The sequence below is a fragment of the Ips typographus genome, linkage group LG2, assembly GCF_016097725.1.
Source record: "Ips typographus isolate SLU linkage group LG2, UJ_Ityp_2.0, whole genome shotgun sequence".
Lineage (NCBI taxonomy): Eukaryota > Metazoa > Arthropoda > Insecta > Coleoptera > Curculionidae > Ips > Ips typographus.
The window spans coordinates 21,145,803-21,167,726 of record NC_138423.1 but is presented as its reverse complement, the minus strand read 5'-3'; the positions used below and the strand labels follow the sequence as shown (position 1 = coordinate 21,167,726).

The 21,924-nt window shown below is 36.4% G+C and overlaps 1 protein-coding gene across 2 annotated transcripts; it reads left to right on the top strand.

Annotated features, from left to right (window-relative positions):
* The first annotated feature begins 1,108 nt into the window (after positions 1–1,108).
* LOC145724654 (uncharacterized) lies at positions 1,109–21,720 on the top strand. Of its 2 annotated transcripts, none has more exons than XM_081973010.1 (4): positions 1,109–1,447; positions 4,623–7,162; positions 8,641–8,739; positions 8,791–21,720. In XM_081973010.1, exons 2-4 carry the CDS (start codon positions 4,660–4,662, stop codon positions 19,473–19,475), a joined length of 13,287 nt encoding a protein of 4,428 aa, XP_081829136.1. In that variant the 5' UTR covers positions 1,109–1,447; positions 4,623–4,659; the 3' UTR covers positions 19,476–21,720. The 2 variants fall into 2 exon arrangements, with proteins under 2 accessions (XP_081829136.1, XP_081829137.1); XM_081973011.1 differs by having other exon boundaries at positions 1,110–1,447; positions 4,623–7,048.
* Positions 21,721–21,924: the final 204 nt, after the last annotated feature.

The window sequence follows — 21,924 nt, the reverse complement described above, 5'->3', positions numbered from 1 at the left end:
TTTCCAATTTTACTTTACCTTTCCGCGGTAAATAACTGGTCTAGGTAAATTGACGCCCATCATTAATTAAAAGTAATAAAATTACATTTTTTTGTATTATCGACTGTCCTAAGAAAGATTTGAATGTGACAGATTAGATGCAAAATATTACATTCTAAAGAAAACTTGTCTTAGTCCTTCTCAAAAACTCTTGAGAGTGTCGGGAAAACGAAAAAAAAACAATAGTATATTACATACTCAGGTGGAAAGTGGTGGAACTTTATCTCGAGACAGAAATTAAACTTTCTACCGGGGTTATAGGTACTATTTTATTTTCAACCATTTATCAAAATCTCATCGAACTTTTAATAAATCATTCAGTTGAAATACTAATTGCTAATAGTTTCTAACAATAAGGTAGTATAGGTACTAGTTATGACTTCAAAACCACCACAGCATTATCTTGGCAACGTAATTATTGTGCTATTGTGTCTTAATATTTTGAGCTGAAACATTTCTTAAAGTGCTTTTAACAGGAAGATTTCTGAAGACGCAGATGTTACTCATCATCACCTGAGCTGGGAGCTGTTGCAGAGGTGGCGGCAGACAGTCTCTTAACTTAACTGTTAAAAGTTATCCGGGTTATCCCGGATATGACAAAACGCATATTGACATTCACCCAGGTGGAAAGTACTCACTTTCCACTCGCCATAAGAAATAACGCAGGTTTGAAAATAAAAAAATAACGGTTGTAAAGTTTTCAAGACAACCATGCAAATAATATCACGTGACACAACGCCGCTTTGTGAGTAGTTGATCAGCTGACATGTACTCGTTGCCATTGTGATTCCTGATTTTTTTCTCCATCATTAACCATCAAAACAAACAGGGTCAAATCTTAATTTACAATTAATTTATAATACATTTTAAATCAGTTTGAAGGATTTTTGCTGTAATATTGTTTTTAAGTAAATAAAATTATAGTTTGACAATTGCTTTGGTATAATTGGCACTTTTTGACAGTTAAGAAAGGAATTGGTATTGATTTTTTTTTTTTCAAAAAATATGGCATTAAAACTGTCTATAGGTAGGTTGCTTGAAAATTGTTAAACAATGAAATTTTACTTCTTTTTTAGTTCCCAGAAGTAGACAACAATAATATGCAGCAAAATAATTATAAAATGTAAACTCAAGATTAAAAATATACAATATGGCAGGATCGGTTTAATCAGCTGGTGACAGATGGCGCGCGTGCGCAACAAAAGAGGTGCGTGAAATGGACGGGCCGTGCGCGTACGTGCTAAGAGCTTCGCCCTATCCTCAAGTTAAAAGTTGTTTTTGTTTGTTGATAATAACCTTAAACATAAGTGGAACTGGACAAAATGATTGTGCTGGGTGCTAGCGGAGCCTCGGCCCCCCATCCCGACATCGCTTATAGGTGAACTCAAACTGGATTAACCTCATTTTGGTGAGTTCCTTGTGACAGTTTTGTTACGTGTGTCCTTGGTCGAAAGGGTGTTGGGATTGCATTTTGACTATTGAAAACCAGTTAAATCGTTTTTCCTGGGGCTGAAATAAACGAGCACAGTCTCGCGGAGCTTCCGTTTGCGTTTATTTTGGTCGTTTTACGGGGGCCAGTAAACTGACAGGTCTGTATTAGGAGTGCTTTCTTGACGCTCATTTTTATGTCGTCGATCGAGTGTCTCCGATACTTTCGTTGCATGAAAAATGCCTTATCGACGGCCCAAGACGCTGCACCCAATTACCAGGGGTCAGGTTTTAGTCCCGTTATCGTGGATTACACGTAAAAATCCTTACCACTATTCAATTTTATCAAAATCTTTAGATCCAGTTTCAAATAAGTGTTCTTATTATTGATGTTTTGGTGTATGGGGGTAGGTCAAATAGTAAGGATCATTGTTTCAGCTTTGAAATTTTGTTTTCACTTTCTTGAGGAATTTCAGTAGCTAATGACGTTATTTGTTACCCTTGTATTGATTTTCTGGTTAATGATTCAATGTGTCAAGTGAATATTTGTAGCAAATAGGTAATAAAATATGTGCATTTTTCTAGAATGGCCTTATGGGTTTTTGAAAATCAGAGTCAAGGACCTATATGATATCTAAAGCTCTAGTTATTACCTTTACTTATCTTAAAAACTATAAAGCAAGCAATATTTGCATATGCATCTATCCCATGTAGGATCCATGTATTTATGTAAATTATTATTGCTTATACCTATCTGATCTATTTGATTCACAAAAAAAGTAGGAGAAGGAAGGAAAGATATTTATACCCCAGCTACATGTGTTTCTGCTTGTTGGCTTCATCAGGCATATAACTCCATCTTTATGAAGGGAGGTTCAAAAACATTACATGAAAAACCCATGAAGCCACTCTGATGGTTTTTTTTTTTACTGAATTGTCTAGTAAACCACTTTCCTGCTAATCATTACGTGTGCCTAACCTTAGGCCTAACTACCCTTGAACTTGACTAATCCTACAACATAAAAGTCTCATTTAACTATAGTATAACCGAGAGTATTGCTAAGTAATGCTCACCTTTTGAACACACATTGTTTTAATTTGATTCTAAAACACAGTAACAACCAATTTATACTACTGCATTTTTTCAGGTGTTTTTAATAGAAATTTAGTTTACTTAAATATTAATAGAGATAACCTAAACATTGTTTAATCATCAGCCTTTAATGTAAATAAGAACTCTGATAACTAAAAAAAATACAAAATAATAGCTAGTTGATTCATATTTGTCAGGTTATGCTTAAAACCAACTTGTTTATTTTGGTGCACCTACCTAACTCTGATTCTATTGCTAAATATAAGAATGTTGAGACTTGAAAAAACGAATACTCTATTTAACCTTCTTAGGACAGATCAGGGTTTCCCAGGAAGACTACTATTGTTGAATACTGACATTTTATCTTGTGTCTGTAAATGGCATATCCTTTCCCTGAATTATTGAAAATTAGTACCAAAAGCAATTATTCAAGTTTTGAAGAAGAGCAAAAAAAAGTATTTCTTTACACCATAATAACAATAACATGCAAAATTAGAAGCAGTTTGCAAAATTTACAAAATTTTTCAGTGCCATCCGTTTAGAGAGAAGTTAACTAATTACTTTAATTTAACATTGATTCCAGGATAATTGTTTATTTAAGGCAAGATACAAGGTGTTTATTTAGTAAATGATTATTATCAACAATCACTTTAAATACAAAACAAATTTAATTATTATTAATTAATTTAATTAATTCATTTAGGCTTCAGATAAAATATTCTGTAAAACAACAGTAATGTGAACTGTTTAAAAAAAATAACAGACAGTTTAAAATTTGAGTGAAGTTTGCTTAATTATAACACTAAGGGCCAGTACTTTCACTTCAGAGTAAATTTATTCTAATGATAATTTGTATGAAAACTGTAAAATCAGAGACTACTATTGGTCATTTCACTCATTTCTATTGAAATTATTCTAAAAATAAATTTATCTGGAGGTGAAAGTATTAGCAAAAGTACTGGTCCCAACTGGTCCTAAGCAATAATATTTGCCTATACATACAGGGTGTTTTTTAAGTACTTGGCCTGCTTTTTACCTGCACAAATACTTAATACACACTCTGTATATGGCTGCTCATCTAACTATAAGAAATTCCTTGATTATTTTGATTAAAATGGCCATGAGGTGATCTGTGATGATTCTGTTTAATTTTTGGTACTACATATTTTTCAAAAACAATCAGATTTTCCACTGTTTTTTGTTTTTTTCCATGTTTTCTGCAAAATTTCATTCAGTTTTGCCTTTCTCTCTCTCTCTCTCTGCAGGGTGCAATTCTGATTATAATAATACAATAATTAGGAGCAGAATACTTAAAAACACTTGCACATACAAATACATGCAGATAACAATTTTGCACCAAAAGAAAATATCATTCTTTCTGTTTTCTGCTTGTTTGAACTACCGAAATTTGCAATCAATTTAAGATAACCATGTTTATCTTAAAAAAAGCTTTTCTATAGAATGCCAAAATCCAACTACTTAGTACAAATTGTAAAACGAATAAAACTATTGTAAGAATAGAGTTTGACTGAAATTCAATGGCATATGTGTCTTTATGTATAGTAGGAATGTTTACATGAACCAAAGTTTGTTTAATGGGACATTTTTATATTTTGAACTATGTTTTGTTCAGAACAAACATTCATTTCAAAATTTATCCATAAAGTCAGTGAATTGAGAATCTCCTTTATTTTTAGGTAATTATAAACTGGCTAATAAATTATATTCATAAATTATCTGAATTTTTATTCTAATAATGTATTTTTACCAAGAGTTTTACATTTTTGTCATGTTGTTATTTTTTATAGGTACTTTATATTCTGGAATAAATTATTACACCACAAATGGAAGACTAGTGGCCTCGCTAGTGGCGCCATTTGTGAAAATACCAACCATATAATTAAAGCGAATTAATATCTGCAAATAAAATCAGAAAACTATTGTAACTGTAACACTTGCTGTTCCGTAAATTAATAGAAATACCCATGTGAAGGCATTTGAAATAGTTTAAATACTTTATCTTGATTTTTCCTCGACTTGAATTAATAAATTTATCTTTCAGGTTAAATTTGCCTCTTAGAACTACTCGCGAGTTCAGCATGGTGAATAGCAGTTCATTCGACTCAGCGGATGGCAATCAAAATGGAAAGTCTAGTTCCACTCATGCCGTCGACATCGTTCCACACGCATCAAAAACCAGCGGTAAAGATGCGGATAGCTCCAAGTCATCTGAAGACGATTTGCCCAACGATGTGTCTGCGGTCGAGCCAACACCCAGTAAAACCGATAGGGACGTGGCGGAAACAACCAAAAAGGTTTTTTCTGGAGAAGAGGGCCAGGAAACGAACCTTGGTGATGTTTCACAGTCAAAAATCCAAATCCCAGCTAAACAGGATGTAGTGGACTGTCCTAGCGGTAACAAAACCAAAAGCGTCCGTAAACTGCTGTGTCTGTTTTGTGATAGGACATTCGTTAGTGCCAATTTGCGCCAGAAGCATGTCGAACGCGTTCATTCGTTGAAATCCGCGAGAAGAGTGAGCGCACGACGACAGAACGCATTAAGTTCTACACCGTGTGACCATTGTGATAACCTGAACTCTTCTGAGCACACGCTGAACGATCTCTTTCAACATTTGGTTCAAGAACATTCTAACAAGTATTTTGGTTGTCTGCCTTGTAGTGAACGTTTTTCATCATCTCTTCACTTAGCTAACCACAACACCTCTCAGCATGCCATCATTAATAAATCGCTAGATAGTGATAGTTCCTCGCTTACATTAAGCGGATCTGATGACGCTGCTGTACCACACAAGTTAACTCGCAGCAAACTGCGGAACAAAACTCGGGACGAATCGTCACCAGTTGAAGAAAAAGGTTCCAAACAAAAAAAGAACACAAAAAAAATGGGAGAAATACGCACTAAAAAAATGTCGATCAAGACATCGAAAGTAGCACTGAAAAGAAGCAAACGGTTGCAACAGCACGCAAAAGACAAAACATTGCAAAAGAAAAAACGGCGCGAGAAACGACTTTCTAGCGCTACCAAATCCGAATCCGCTTCCAGTTCGAAACAAACCGGCGAAAAATTAAGAAATTCCTCCATCAATCCTTATCCAGAGTTCGACAATTTCTACCGCGTAAAAAAAATCACCGACCATTCCATCGACAACCTTAAAATCAGTTCCTTAACTTTTGACGACGTCTTTGACAAAGCCTTCTTCAACCGTATAAAGTGCAATATTGAAGAGAACTTATTACATCATATTGATGGTAAACTTTTCAAAAATGAAGAGTCTGAAAACCGAATATCGAATTTCGAGAAAGTAACCTCAGCAACTCAAGAAGCCCAAAATTCCAATTCAGACAACTATGGATGTACGGTTTCGCTTAACGCTGTCACTCCAGCTTCTTCGTTGTCGCTGAATTCGCAGTTTGGCGAAGACTTTGAGTCCCAGATCGAGTATGGTTCGAAACCATCAAAAAAGAGGACACAACTCAAAAGTGACGAAGTGCATTATAAATATTTCACTAGGAGAAAGTACCAGGCGAGCATTTTACAGCAAAAAGAAAACAGAGACCTTAGCAAATTGGATATGTGGACGCAAATGGTGATAAAAGAGCGTCAACAAAATATAATGCACAAGAAAAAAAGCGTTAAAGAACTTCAGGAATACGCTACTGGAGAAGAGTACAAAAGCAAGATAAAACGAGAAGAACTCAACAAAATTCTAGATCGCAGAGGACCTTTTGAAGATCTCAAAGAAGAAGCCAGTAAAAAGGCGGCTTTCGACAAATTGAATTCGTCTTCCGGGAATGATATTAGCCAAGAGGATTTTACGGATGTCCGGGAGATTCTTAATGATTTGTTGACTCGAGTCTATGACCTTGTTAAAGATGATGATGGACCGACTGATGCTTCCTCTAAGGATATTGATCAAAGAGAGATTCCAGCTTATCTAGACCTACGTCGAAAAACTTCGTCATTTTACGAAGAATTTGATAAGTCTGACAAAATTGCTCTGATATGTTCTTCCCAAGAAACCGAAAATTTTGAGCTGCCTACCAATAAAGCCCGTGCTAGAAACGAATTAATTGAACTAACCGGGGAATGGGCAAGAAGCCGTATGTACATTTGCGCAGCTTGTGGTGGCAAATTTTCCAACATGAAGTACCTGGTGGACCATAAAAGTTTGTTCCACCAAAGCGTTTGGGTACAACACTATGAGTTTGTGGGAAACCAGGGCGAACTGTATCGACACCTCAGCATCCCAGGATTAGGCAAAGTGGGCGTGGTCGAGGAAACCATCCCGTGCAAACAGTGGAAAAGGAGCGACGCGAGAATGTGTAAAAAGTGTGGGAAAAAGTGCAATTCTTTAGGTGAACTTCACCGACACATCCTCGAATGTGGGGGAGACTGGACCTGGTTATTGGCCAGGAAGAAGTACAAATACCGACCGTATGGAGCTAAGGCTCGCCGAAAGCGTAGCGGTAAGTTTCTATTATACCTAATGGGATCGTATTTAACTCTAGTTGATCCACAACTTGGATTTTGTGTTACGTTAGCCACAACGTGGCATCGTTTAGAATCTCCTAAAGGAAGACGTAAGTGGGTAATTTCAAAAGCTGTACGTTGCCAAATATTTTTCTTATGTTTTTTTCTAGTTCTCTCAATAGGGTTACTCTCAAATTATGTTATTTGTAGAGAAAATATTTGTAGAGAGAGAAATGATGATGATACTTAATAAATAAATAATTCTATATGGAAATTGGAGAGTTTGGTCTTTGAGACTTAAATTATTGCTTTATTATTTGCGGTCAAGTGTACTCTATTCTAAACATTTTACTGGAAGACCAGTTAATTGACGAGATTTGATTACTTTAGACCTCGAGATGACCCAAAGAAGAATTTGTGCTTGCAATATGGCTTTGCAACAATTCAAGCAAGAGAATTTTAGACAAGGGGTCTCACCCCTCAGTCAAACCGAAAGGAATGCTACTTTTCAGACTCTAAAACACCTTTTCCACATGGCAAAACTTGAAAATTACGTGCAAATCAACGTTGCCAAAGCCAAAACTTGTGATTCAGTCAGTAGTTTGCTATGATGTTTAATGACAGTCACCTGGCAGCTGTCACAAGTCATTAAACAGTGCCGTGAAGCTGGAAAATGTCAAATAGTCGCGTCTCTTTGAGGAATCGCGCGGCCAATTGTTATTCGTAACTCTGTCAAGTTAATTTGTCAATATTTGGGAGCCTGAAAATATTTTATGCCTTCAGGTAACTGATGAGTGGCTTTTTACAGTTTTGACAGCTGTCACGTGACGTAAGAAAAGTATAAAAGTGTTCCTTAAAGTCAAAACTGTCAAATTTGGCTCCTTGGAGCTATAAACAAAACTTACAGTGCACTTCCATAAAGATACACATCTATTTGGTATTTCACACTTTCAGGTCACTGGTGAGTGGGTTTTGACAGTTATGATAGCTGTCACGTGACTCCACCAACGTGCATTAAAGTGTTTCTTAACATCTGAACTGTCAAATTTGGCTCTAACTATGGAGCTTTAAACAGAACTTTTAGTGTAATTATTCAAACTACCAACTATTTCAAATTTTATAGTTTCAAGTCACTGGTAAACTGGTTTTAACTTTTATGACAGCTGTCACGTGACAAAAAAGTATGAAAGTGTTCATGGAGCTGTAAAGACTACTTACAGTGTAGTTCCTCTAAAAAACATAGATGTCTACAATATATTATACTTTGCATTTTATAATCTCCAGATAGTCCAAATTCCATTGCCTGAATTGTTGGTTTTGATGTGCATTTATTAGCTTTTTCTTCATCATTCTCTAAAATTTCTAAATTCTCTTGGCATTTTATTCAAAAATAAATTTCTATAAATTTTCCTTCTATATTTAAATTAGAAATGTTAACAGCTTTGTTACAAAATTACAGTATTGTTAAAAGTTAACACAAAGCACTTAGCAATATTATTTGTATAGCCAAACTTCTAAATATTCTTTATAAAGAATATTATAATATAATATTCTAATTTAAATCACCTGACTTAAATTATTTCTACAGGCTTTGAGCCCAAAACTCAAATCAAACGAAAGACTGAACCCTCAGAAAAGAAGGTATGCAAGAAAGCAATGGACGGTCCCCGGCAAAGACCTAGTGATGGTACGTCGTTTCTAACTTATTTTAGTAGATCTTTAATTTATTTCATTATAGCTGACACTATTGAACGCATGCTGGCAAATTTGCCGGCAAAACGTTCCCGAAGAAGTATAATATCGCTCTCTGACGTGCTATTCAAAACCAGAAAGAAGAAGAAAGCAGTCTCCAAGAAAACCGCCAATGTTAAGTGTGGTAAGAAGATTGGCAATAAGCCACAGCTGGATTCGGTTAAATCGAATTCGAATCAGCAACGCAGCTGTCGGACTCTTAGGAGTTTAAATAAGGTTTTAAGTAGTAGAATTTTAGATCTTAATTCGTCTTTATTAGTTAAACGGAAAATGAAAGCTTTGCGCAGCCAGCGGTTGAGTAAAAATATGGTACTATCGAAAAATTCCTCTTCAGAAAACAGCGGTGTGTTGGAAAACAACGAGGTTTCTGTAGCTAAAGAACCGAAACGTCAAACCACAGTCAAGAAATTAGAGTCAGACTCAGTAGATAATGGTGTTAAACCTGTAAAGCGAATGTTAGCCAGTAGATTAAACTTAAAAAATTTCTTTCCAGTTAAAAAGACCAATTTAAAATCATTGAAAAAGTCCACAAGTTTGGATGAAATTTCTTCTGTTAATAACCAAAAAAGTGAAGATTCCAGTTCGAGTTTCTTAAACTTGGAATGCTATCAAAACAAAAAAGGTGGTCTGAAAGGTTTTGTTAGAAGTTTAAGTTTACGGAAGAGGGCTTCGAAAGAAAATGACTTTTTGGCTACCGTCAATACCAACAACACTCCTAAAGACTCCAGGAGTAGTAGATCAAAAGTCAAACAGCCTGCGGTAATGGAAAATGTCGAGGCTGAAACTGATAAGAAGAAGCGAAAGTTTAGTTTACGTAAAGTGATAGACAAAGTGAAAAAGCTGAAAAGTGATAAGACTGTAACCAAAAGGGTTGAGGAAACGGAAAAAATCAAGGATCAATCTTTTTTAGTAGAGACGTCGGCAAGAAAGGATGGCATTCTATCGGGAAAAGTTGTGGTCCCGGCCGAAATCAAAGAATGTTCTCAAGGACCGGAAGATCTTGCGCCTATTGCGGGTAGTTCAACTGATTCTACTGAAAACCCTCCCATTCCTGAGACTATATTCAATTTGGAAAATAATGAAGAGAAAAGTATGCAAGCCAAAGGTGATGTTAATTTTGACGTGGTTGAGAATTACCCGACCAAAGTCGAGCCTTTGATTGTTGAACCGTTATCGATTAAGACCGAGACACCACTACCTTTAGAAGGAAAGAGTGAAATTGACGATAAAACATCTTCGGATGCTAGTTTAATAAAAAACAAATCAATAGGCTCCGCAGTTTCGCCGAGTCTGGGTACAAAAGGTAAAATCCGCAAACCCAGTAGAGGACTCAACGATTGCATAGCAATGCTCACTAGCAAACTACAACAAAAAGACGACAAGACATCTTCAATGGAAAGTTTGTTTAGTACTTCTTCCATTAGTAGTGTCGACCCTCGACCATTATCAATTCCTTCTGATAAACCTCCAAGTCCCGAGGTAATTGCTTTAGATCTCAGCAAAAAATCTTCCAGTACTCCTGATCTTAAAAACATAATAAAACCAGCAAGTCCACTTCCCGATCCGCCATCCACATCCACTTGGACATCAGTAGACAATATTATCCAAAAAGTGATTCAGGATGCTGCACTGATGACTGAAAATCAACGAAATAAAGTGGACGACACTATAGACAGTGTAGTCAATAGCAGTTTAACTTGGTTTGAAGACCAACTTGTGGAAACCACTGATTTAAACCAGCTTAGAAAGACCCAGAAAAAGAAGAAGAAACGTTCCGATGATAGTTTGATTACAAATATAATCTTCGGCAAAGACAAGTTGATTATTGCACCGTCAAGTAACTGTGAAGATCCACTGATAGCCAGAATCAAGAAAACTCAGTCTTTATTAAGCTCAGCAGAACAAGTTTCTTCAGTTTTTGTTGAACCTAGCCCAGTAACTTTAGAAGTGTCTTGCGTAGCAGGAAAAGTGCCTAAATCTGCTGATCTATCTACTGATGTTGTATACACAGAACCTGAAACCAGTGTACCAAATCAGCAAAATGTTGATTGTAGTGACAATTTAACGTCCCCAGCAAAATTAGTCCCAGATCCTGAAGACACACTTCCTTTATCCACTCTCAGAAAGGAAATTTCTAAACCTGAAACTTTTATAAATCCGGAGACAGTTCCTGAAGAGACCTTACCTACAATAGATGATTTGTATCCAAGCATTCAATCCAACAATGAAGAGTCTCTAGAAACAGTGAACACTGACAGTTTGAAAGAGAACGTGGAGAAACCAGCTAATGGTGTTAAAAAGGTGATTAAGTCGGTAATGAGGAAGAAAAAGCGTACAGGGTTGGTAAAGAGGAAACGATTGGCCGCTAAAAATACCAACATTAAAGCATTGAAAACATCAGAAAGTGGATCTAGTCCTGTTGAAATACTGCCACAAATTGAATCCAAAAGTGGCATTTTTGCTTTAATTGACTTGAAAGATGATCCTAACTTACTAAAGCCTGAAACTCATTCAGCAACATTAAGTCCCGTGACTGAACAATCACCAGAAACCAATAAAGACATCAAAGATTCTGGCACTACTCAGCGAACAAGACGAAAATCCAAAAGTTCAAGAAAAATCGACAAAATTGACAACGATTTATTTAAAAATTTTGCTTTGGTAATAAACAAGAAGACTAAACGAATTCCTCCGACTAGCATAGTTGACGATTCCGTTTTTGACGATCTCAGTCTTTTTAGCAGCACTAATAACATTGAGACTGACAAAGAAGTGCTGAATGACTCGGTAGAGGAAATGGACATGGAAATCGAAGACATACCTATAAACACCAATATAATTGAGAGAAACAATGCTATGATTGCTTCCAGAGAACTTATTCACTTACCACCGATTAAGGCTGAAGTTACCAAGCCAAGCAATCAAACTTTAGAGCTAGATTCATCTAAAAAAAGCGAAGAAGTTGGTATTTTACCAGCGATACAGCTGTATGGGAATTTGAACAGTGAACATACAACCAAAACAACTGCTTTGTCTTCACCCAACGACTTCCACACGCCTCTAGAAGAATCCACACCGATAAAACCACAAAATAAGAAACTGAAGAGTAAAAAGAAGCGACAAGCTACTGACCGGAAACAAAAACGAACTGCTCACAAAGAGACGCTACTTTCGGAAGAAAGTTCTTTATCCGAGCCGATAGTTGAAGTTTTCACTGAAAATTACACCAAAAATATTGAAGAAATTCAGCAAGATACAGCCAAGGAATTTTCACCGTCTGTTGACAGTGGGTCAAGAGTTGTGGACCAAATTATAACAGTAGAAGATCCAAGTTTAAATAATGAAATTCCTACTGAAGAAGCAGCCACTGAAAGTTTTGTAGTAAAGCCGACAGCTTCAATGGAAGACTCAGGGTTTGTAGAAAGATTAAATGAGGATTCTATAGATAAAAAAACTGTAGATAGTGTTCTAGTTGGAGACACATTAGAAAATGATCACAGATCTTTCAAACTGTCGCAGTCTGCTGAAATCATTCGGGATTCCCCAAGAAAAAAGTCTCAGTCAGTTCAACTTCCCGAAGACAATAAATCCAACCTTTCTTCAGGATTAAAAAGTAAACGCGCTAGGAAACTGGTAAACTATAACGAAGACAATTTTGACAGTTTACTTTTAACTGGTTTGGAACAATTAAATGCTACAAACAGCAAAAAATCGAAACGAAACGAAAGCAAAGCTCTAGAAGGATTTGTTAAAAATGGAGCGACGGTTTTCAAAGCTTCAGAATTTTCTGAAATTCCCAAGTTAGTTGTGGATATCCACCATGTTGACCAAATTGATCCAATGCTTCACAATTACTTGGTAAAAGATGCTACAATCGGGTTGACATCGTTAGAAACATTCGGTGATAATTGTATCAAATCAAATGTTCTGGAAGAAGACGCATCAATTCTGACGGGTAAAAACGAGGTTGAGAATCCTGTTCATGTTGGTATATCAGGTGTAGATGAAATGGAAGGTGAACTGACCAACCAACCAGAAGTTGATGAAACAGTTGCAGGTGAAGCTAATATGGAGAAAGATTCATCTATACTAAGACGTGCTAGAAAGTCGAAAAAGAACAACAAGCACACTAGTAGCGAAAGCAGTGTCGAATTGAATGTTTTGGATACAACTACAGTTCAACTTTCTACCCAAGATGCAGTTGAAAATTGTAGCAGCTCGAAAAAGCCTTTATCTGAATTGAGACGGACTAGGAAGTCGAAAAAAGTGAATAGTGATGTCAAAAACGGAAGTAACGTTGGGTTGAATGTGTTGGAGGAAATTACAACACCAACTTCCAATGCAGACCAGAAATTGGACACTGATTTATCTGCTCAAGATGCTGATTCAGTTGATGAGAGCGAAATGCAGGATACGGTACTGAATTACAAGACTGCCAGTTGTAATGAACTTAATAGAAATATTTTTGGTAGCTATGTTGAAATGAAAGTTCTGGAGGAAATTACGCCAGTTCCATCTATAGATGATTTAAACGACAAATTGAAAATTGAATCTCTTGTCCAAGTTGTTGAGCCAATTTGCGATGGAAGCAAATCAAAACGTAACAAAAAGTCGAAAAAGAACATCACGGTTGATGTTCTAGAAGAGTTGCAAACTACTGCAGATGATTTAAATCACAGAGCGGATGATCAAAGTTTTCCTCAAGATGAACGCGTTACCGATGATTTCAAGCATGGAAAGGAATACAATGACGCAACTAATGATATTTGTAACGGTACCAATATTGGAATAAATGTTCTGGAAGAAATAACACCAACCTCTACTGCTGGCGATCCAAGTGAGTTTTTGGCCCAAATCGTAGCTGATAAGTCTGAGCCACTATTAAAACGCGGCAAAAAGTCAAAAAAGAACTTGAGTTACAGTGAAGCAAATGCTGAAGATGATTTGAACCAAAAACCACAAACTGCACTCCAAGCCTTAGTTGATGATGAAGTTTCAGTGGGTAAGAAGTTGAAACGCAGCAAAAAAAAGAAGAACCTCAAACATAAGGAAACAGGTGAAGATACGAATATTGATTTGGAAATTGTGAGAAAGGTTACATCAACCTCAACTGTGAGTGAGCTAGACAACAACAGTTTGTCCCTGCTTGAAGGTGAAAGAAATAGGAGCAAGTCTGAATTGAAACGCACCAAGAAACTGAAAAATGATATCAGTTACAGTGATATCATTAATGGTAGCAATGTCGATTTAAACGTTTTGAAAACTTCAATCCTAACTACAGAGGATCTAAATCAAAAAGCAGAAGTTCCGATACCCTTAGTTGCTGAATTAGTTGAAGACGGAAAGAAGGCGAGTAGCTTTGCAATAAATAGTGATGTGAGTGAATTGAATTGTCTAGAAACATCAATTCTGATTGTAAACCAGAAATCAGATATCCCCGCCCTAGTTGCAGAAGAAAAGGAAGTGAAGTCTGACTCCGTATTTGAACATAACAGCAAGTTGATAAAGGATATCAGCTACAATGAGGTAAATAGTGTGGAGTTCAATGCTGAAACCACAATATCATCTGAAGTCAATGAAAACTGCAGAGTAGACATTCAATTACAAGTTGAACCTGCAAAGAAAACTGATTTGAAACGCAGCAAGAAGTTGAAGAAGACTGTCAGTAACAGTGGCAATGTTGAATTGAATGAGTTGAAAGATGATCCACTAACACGGTCTGAGGGCTGCTTGAATCACAAACCAGAAATTGAACTATCTTTCCCAGTGGCTAAACCAGCTGAAGAAGAAAACTCTGAATCCATATTGAGCAAAAAATCGAAAAAGAATCATTATTCCATTGAGATGAATAGTACAATTGGTGGCACTACAGGATATGAAGAGTTAATTCAGCCTGTTGACGTCTTAAACCACAAGCATGAGATTGAACTACCAACTCTAGATCCTGAACCAGAAAATGACAAGTCTGAAGCCACAATTCTGAGACCCAGCAGAAGATCAAAAAAGAACGTCAACTACAACGAAGAGGAATTGTTTAACATGGCAGAACTAAACTACAACAACACCGCAACTCAGAAGAAAAGAAAATCAATCTGCAAACCAAGTCAAGTAGAATGCAAAGATCTAAGCCTGGCTGACAAACTGGATGTTTCCTCTGTACAAGTGCCTCAATTTTTAGAAGATGCACCAGCAGTGCTCTGCGACACTCCACAAGAAAAAGTTTATAATTTGGAAAACATTACTAACAACAACGCCGCCTTTCAAATTAAGGAAGTTAACGAATTTCCTCGCGAGGATAACAATGACTTGGAATGTATAGACACAACTGAATTGGACTCCTGCATGTTGAACAAAAAGCGCAAAAATGACAGATCAGCCAAAAAACTCAAAAACAATATGGATCTAGACGTAGCTAACATATTGGAGGTGGAAAAAAGGTCAACTAGAAGAAAGAAGTCCTTACGTGACGACAATGGCGACGACGTAGAAGACAGTCAGCGCTTTGAGAACGTAGCCTCGTCACCTCTGTTACAGCAAATAAACAGTCTACAGAATGAACTAGCTGTTGATCATTTTACTGGCGTAAAAGCCGCCACAGATTTTGGTGATATTGGTGATATATCTCCTCAGCTGACAGTAGAACGAGAAGAAATTGACCGAGATTTATTCGAAAAAAGTTCAGTAGTTGTATGTAAAGAGCCAACTAATCCAGTTTTGGTTGAAAACCGTGAGGCTGAACTTGCAAAAATCAACATTAAAAACTTACTTTTAAGTAGTTTGCCTTCACCTAGGAATCTCACAGACATTCCACCGGAAGTTGTTGTCCCTGTTGAGAATGTCATTAGTGAAACTAAACAGAAAAAGAAAAAATCATCCAGCGCAACAGACAAGAAAAAGAAAGTCATTCCCAGCCCAAAATTGACAATTGCCACGTTGAAAGATGTTCTTAGCAGCTTTTCAGAGAGTAAAACAGACAGCGTTTTTTCTGAACTGCCGCCTTTAACTGATATCATCACCAGTTCTGAAATGGACATTGCGCCGGTACTGGACGAAATTGATAAGTCTCTTGAAAGTGAAGATATCTACGACTTTTCTGATGATTTTTACGACGAAACAGAAGAAAGTAGTATCATCAAGCCTATACACAAAACTAACAATAGTGAAGAAGTAACGGAACCTAAACGGAGACCGTCTAATAGGTTTGCAAAGCTAAAAGCCTTAGAAAACATCCACGAAGTAGCGCTATCTGACTCGCAGGCTAATATGGTGCTAGAAGAGAACAAACGGTGCAAGAAAAAGACAAAGCTTGATCGAGTGGTTCAAGAACAGTTTAGTGGAGCAGAAATAGAAAACCACATTCCCCTTATTCAAATTGGGATTGACACTCCTCGTAGCCCACAATCTTTGGAACTATCATCTTTGGAGGTTGAACCCACTGAAACGACCCAACAAAGTGACGAAGCACAAGAATTGCGACGAAGTAGAAGGGGCAGCCGAAAAGTCCCTTCATACAACGAAAACGATTTAATTGATCCACTAATAGATGCTTTAGAAAAAACCAGAGCTCGTGGTGCTCGCAAGGAAAAATCCTTGGATAAAACCGAATCGAAAGTTCAACCAAAAGCTGAAGATGCTCCAAAACTAAGCAGTGATGAATTATTTGATATGTTGAAGAAATCATCTTTGGAAAACGCCAACCCAATTACCACTAAACCTTTAGATGCCTTTGCTGATGTTTTTAATGAAGATAGTTCCAATAGCGCTTCTAGAGGATTAACCGAAGGGAGCTCCAATAATTCCGATACAGTAAAAGCACAGTACGCGGAAAAAATCTACGAATTCACCGAAGACAGTCCGGAAAATACGAAAACAACTGACGATATACTAGGAAAAAACAAGAAAGTGTCAATTAACTTTTATAAAGCGAGAGACCAAGATTATGTGGACCTTGACAAGACTTTACCAGTCGATAACGTACACCACGAACAGTCGAAACAAAATTACTGCGACATTTGCAAAAAATCGTTTATTAGGCTAGATAGTTTAGTCAAACACCGAGCTACCCTCACCCATATATCGAAATTGTCAGAACTGGAAGCTAGAGAGGCAGAAGAAAAAGCCAAGTTGCAAAAAGAAGTGGTAGAGGAACAGCAAAAACTGGAAAACGAAAGTCTAAAAGCGTACATCAGTATATCAGACATATTGCAAACAGCTAGTCCGTCTCCACGCAGATTGTCTAAAGAGTCTCCGGTCTTGTCTAGTGGGTTGAACTTGGTTGACATTATTAGCGACGTTTTAAACAAACCCATAACAAATGAATATAATATTGATAAACAAAACTTCAACGACCAGAGAGAGGATGTCAGTGATGGTTCTAGTAGGCGCTACAAGAGCTTGGGAGAAAGGAAAAGTTTTGAATCTTCTGATCAGCTCATGCCAGTCAGCAGTCAAGCTACTATTCTAGAAAAACAAATCAATTTGTTAGAAAATATTATTGGCAGTAATTTAGATAGAATGGCAACTGATCAGAAGAGCGGTAGCAACTTTGACGCCGTATCTTCTTGCTCAAACTTGTCTTATGCAGACTCTTTAATGGTAGAATCGCAAAATCAAAGAGCCACAGTTTGCGAGTCGGACTTTATTAAACCTACACAATACGAAGAAATTTCAGAGGACTCAAGCAACACTAAAATGTATGAAGACCAGAAACAACGAAAAACATTAAACAGAGACGAAGAACTTTTCTTAGAGTGTTGCAGTTTATTGAAGAGCGGTTCTGAAGTTTCCAACTCCAACTATTCCAAAAAGGTTGAAACAGTTAATAAGCAGTTTGACAAGGTGATGAAACCGGAGATTGTGAATGAAAAACTGGTGCAAGGCGAAGAAGACGCCCACGAATATTCTGATAATTCTAGAACACCAACTCCTTTAGGAGATACGTACGACGATGAAGCCTCGAATTCCAACACAATATCTTCTAACTGGCATTTGAATCCTGATCCGGTAGAACACAAAGATGACACTGGAATTAATTTTAGTGATGTGTTAGGCAAAGAATTAAGAAATATGTCAACACAGTTTGTCAACACTCAACAGGAAGAGGAGAGCGACCGGAAAAATGATAGTGACAGTTCAAGTGCCAGCAAGAAGGTTGCTACAAAAGGAGCGAGAAAAGTTTATGAAGGTTTAAAAGTGTCAATTCCGACAGAAGATTTAAATTTGGACCTTTTGAATGGAGGATCATTAGTCAGAAGATCTCCATCAGAAGATGTAGGAACTCCTGGAAAAACTAAACAAGCTAGAAAATCTAAACCGGTTAAAAAGGCTCAAATTGGTAGCAACTTGTTATTTAAAGTTAATAAAAAGAAAACCCTACAAGATACGAGCAGAGCAGTATCCGAAAAGATGTTTGATGTGTTCAATTTTGAAGAAACTCAAGATTATTTGCCAAACAATGAATCGTTAGTTAAACTAGACAACCACACTGATGATGATAGTTTGGGCTATGCAGATTCTATAGGAGCGGACGCCAAGTCAGTATCCAGTGGAACATCAATGTCCATCATTAGTGCCAGAAAGCAGGAGTCTTCTCCAGAAAATATTACCAAAAATAAGTACAAAATTATGGGAAAAATTTTTAAGAATGCGGCCAAGTCGAAAGCGGACATGGAAGAGGACCAGCGCAACATCCCCGAGATTCCAGAAATGGACAATCGAGAACTTGTAGAGAATTACGTTCGAAGTTGTCAGGACGTTAAAAGTCCGTTCTTACCTCCACCACCACCTCCACCTTGTGACGAACTCCCTAAAAAACCCAAAATGACAGAAGAGGAGATGAACATGCTGTTTGACCAGCTGGTAGGAAAAAACTCAACCGACATTCAGCTTGATAAAGAACCTTTGAAACCACCATCAAAACCTAAAACTAGTGAATCCAAGAAGAAGTCTTCGGGCAAAGTAAACAAAGGCCGTAAAAGAACGCGAGTCAACTCAGGCTCATCAGATGACGAATTCAACATTAGCAGCAAAACTAGAAAACGCGCCAAGAAAAAGAACGACCAAGAAGATTCGGGTATAAACTTAGAACTGGAGTTAAAAGAATGTATCGGAGTTGCCAGTCGCAAAAGTCAGCGCACCTGCACCAGCGGTAAGCAAAACGTTCTGGTCGAGTATTGGAGTTCAGATGAAGAAGAAGCGTTGATTGAAAACAGTAAAGGCCATCCTAAACAAACTCAAATTGAAGAAACTACACCAACTTTACCTATAGTGCAAGCTGCCCCACCTTCATTGCACATGCAACCACCGCCAGCCCCTCCTAAACCTAAACTTAAAAAGAAACCTCGCAAAAAACCGAAAGCCAATAATGACACAAGGTCTCAAGAAGTGACATCCCAGGTCACGGTAACGTCAAATAGAAGAAAAAGAGCGGCAGCCAATCCATTGTATCATTGGTCAAGTTCGAGCGAGGATGAGTCTCAATCTTTGATCGAAATCAAGCCTCTAAGAGAAGAGGAAGACGACGACGATGATCGTCCTGTCCAACACGGTTGGATTGTAGGCGACTCACCCAAAAAACTGGTGACTATGTTGGCTTTAACGAAAGGGAAGAAAAACGATTTCGATAGCGTTAAAGAGCAAGGCAAAAAGCGCTCTTCAAATACCACCAGCTGACGTTAGGTGGCAAACAAATAATGTATGTACAATGTAAATAAAAGAGAGAATTAATTTTACGGTGTATTTTGAATGTTCGGAGCATTTAAATGTACCATTTCGAATTAATAGTATGATTACTCGAAGATAGGATTTTGTGTCGGTATTGTAAATAGGTCGTTTCGATAATTATCCCAATGTGGATGAAATGTCCACTAAGTTGTAGTTAAAACGATTTGGTGATTTGTCACTATTTACGTTCGTACAACTGCTGGCCCAAGTGATGTTTTCGGTCTGTACAATAATTAGCTTCCCACGATTGTACAGGATGTCCATTTCATTTTGCACCAGTTTTTAATTTGCTATATTTTATTTTGGCAATATTATTAATTACCTCTTCAATCATAACCATTTCATGTTAAACAGCCCCATAAGATGTTCTCCAACAGTTAAAAATGTAAGTGCTTCTTTTTGTTACAGATTAAATTATACAATGTGTCTCTGATTTGGTGTCACAAACTGTAAGGAGAGATAAAACATTCAAAAATATGAGGAAAAGTCTCTATAAACATCCCTTAAGTGACACTTTTTGAATATACAGGATGTCAAAAAGGTAAAAAAAAATAATACCGTTTTTTTGTAAATATCTCCCGAACCGTTTGTCGTACTGGGAGCAAGTTTTGCAGGATTAGTTTAGGAAATCAATAATAAGAAGAGAAAACTCTGCTGACAAACACGGAGAAAAGGTTTACAATTGACGTGTTGTGACCAATTGTAGAGTAACTTGACGATTGGTCACAAGACATCAGACTAGATGAACATGTCCAATAGTGAAGTGACAAATGTCAGTTATACAATTTCTTTATTTTGTTCATATTTTTCATATTTAAGATTGTTCCTTGAGTTTTTTGGAAAATTCTAAATTGGTCCGGAGATATTAAAGAAAACTATTATTTTTTTAACTTTAACACCCTGTATCTCAAAGAAGGGGCATTTAAGAGGGTATATATGTGTAGGATTTCTAATATTTTTGGATGTACTATCTTTCCTTTCAATTTGGGACACCCTGTATTTAAACTAATTAATATTTTCATTTATGTTTGCAGTTTAAGAGAGTTATTTAAACCATTTTTGCATCGGATCTTAACGACTCAGAAAAAATGTTGTAACTGCTTATTCTAGCGAATCCTGGGCAATTGAGTAAAAGTGGATTACCCTGTACGCTACAACCTCAATTTTGTTACACATTTTCAGGTTTTTTTTAAGAAATTTTTACAATAATTAATTATTAAAAACTGTTCATACACCCCACTAGTTTTATAATTAATTGTTGAGTGTTTGACTTAAGATACTAAATTCAGAAAAAAATCACTTAATTAGAAGGGGCCTTTGCCATAAATACATACCTAATATTTATAATTTGTATGTTGTATATATTATTAATTAAATATAGAAATACGTTGAACTTGTATATAGTTCAATTTTTATAATACACTCAGTAAACTTCCATTGTTGCATATTCATGAAAACTTTGGTCGGCAGTTTGATTTTTATAAACTCATTAAATTTAGTGTTTTCTACTGTTTATACGAATTGTATCAATTCGTCAGTTATCGTTTCGTTTACTAGTTCAATCTGAAAAAAATTGGCGTTATATCGACCCATATGCCTATATCGCGTTTGGGGCATTGTACATTTTATATTATATGGCATATTAATACGTTGTGTTCATTAAATATTTTCGTGATCATTGTATCAAAAAATTGTTATAACTTAAGATTTTATAGGTAGAAAGTAATATATTATTTGATTTTTGTTGAGCCGGACTTAATGTTAAAATTATAATTCTTGTCGCACTTTCAGTCTTCCAGAACCAAACTCGTTTTTTTTTTAAATATACAACTGAATCTTGTCGCTGAGGTTTTGCATATTTTGTGTAGTTATAACAATAGGTGTGGCTCAAAAAAGGGTTATATATTTTCGTCAGTGGTTGTTAGAATTTGGTGCTTTTGATATTGTCTTTTTTTAAGTTTTTAGTACGAATTGTATTTAATAATTGGTTTGTCAGTTTTTAGTTGCCAGATCAACCCTGAAGAAATGTCTAAATTGAAAAATGCACTTGCAAAAAATTAGAATGATTTGTATACATGATATACCTAAATTGTACTTTACCTATTTTTGTAAGGTACCTACATTCATTTTATTGTAAGAACAACATTTTTATAATTTGGTATAGTTAATTGTACAATAAAATCTTAATAGTTACTAGTCACTTTTATACCAATCAAAATCCCATAAGACAGACTGTGACTGTACCAAATTTTGTGGTGTTTTTTCAGGGATTTCAAAAATGTACTTAAAACAGTAATTTTCATTCAAACTGTATTTCTGGGTTCCAGCAGTTTATACTTTTTCACCATTTTTCTCCCTGACTTTATAGTGTTTTTTGTGTCATTAGATAGGGAATTTA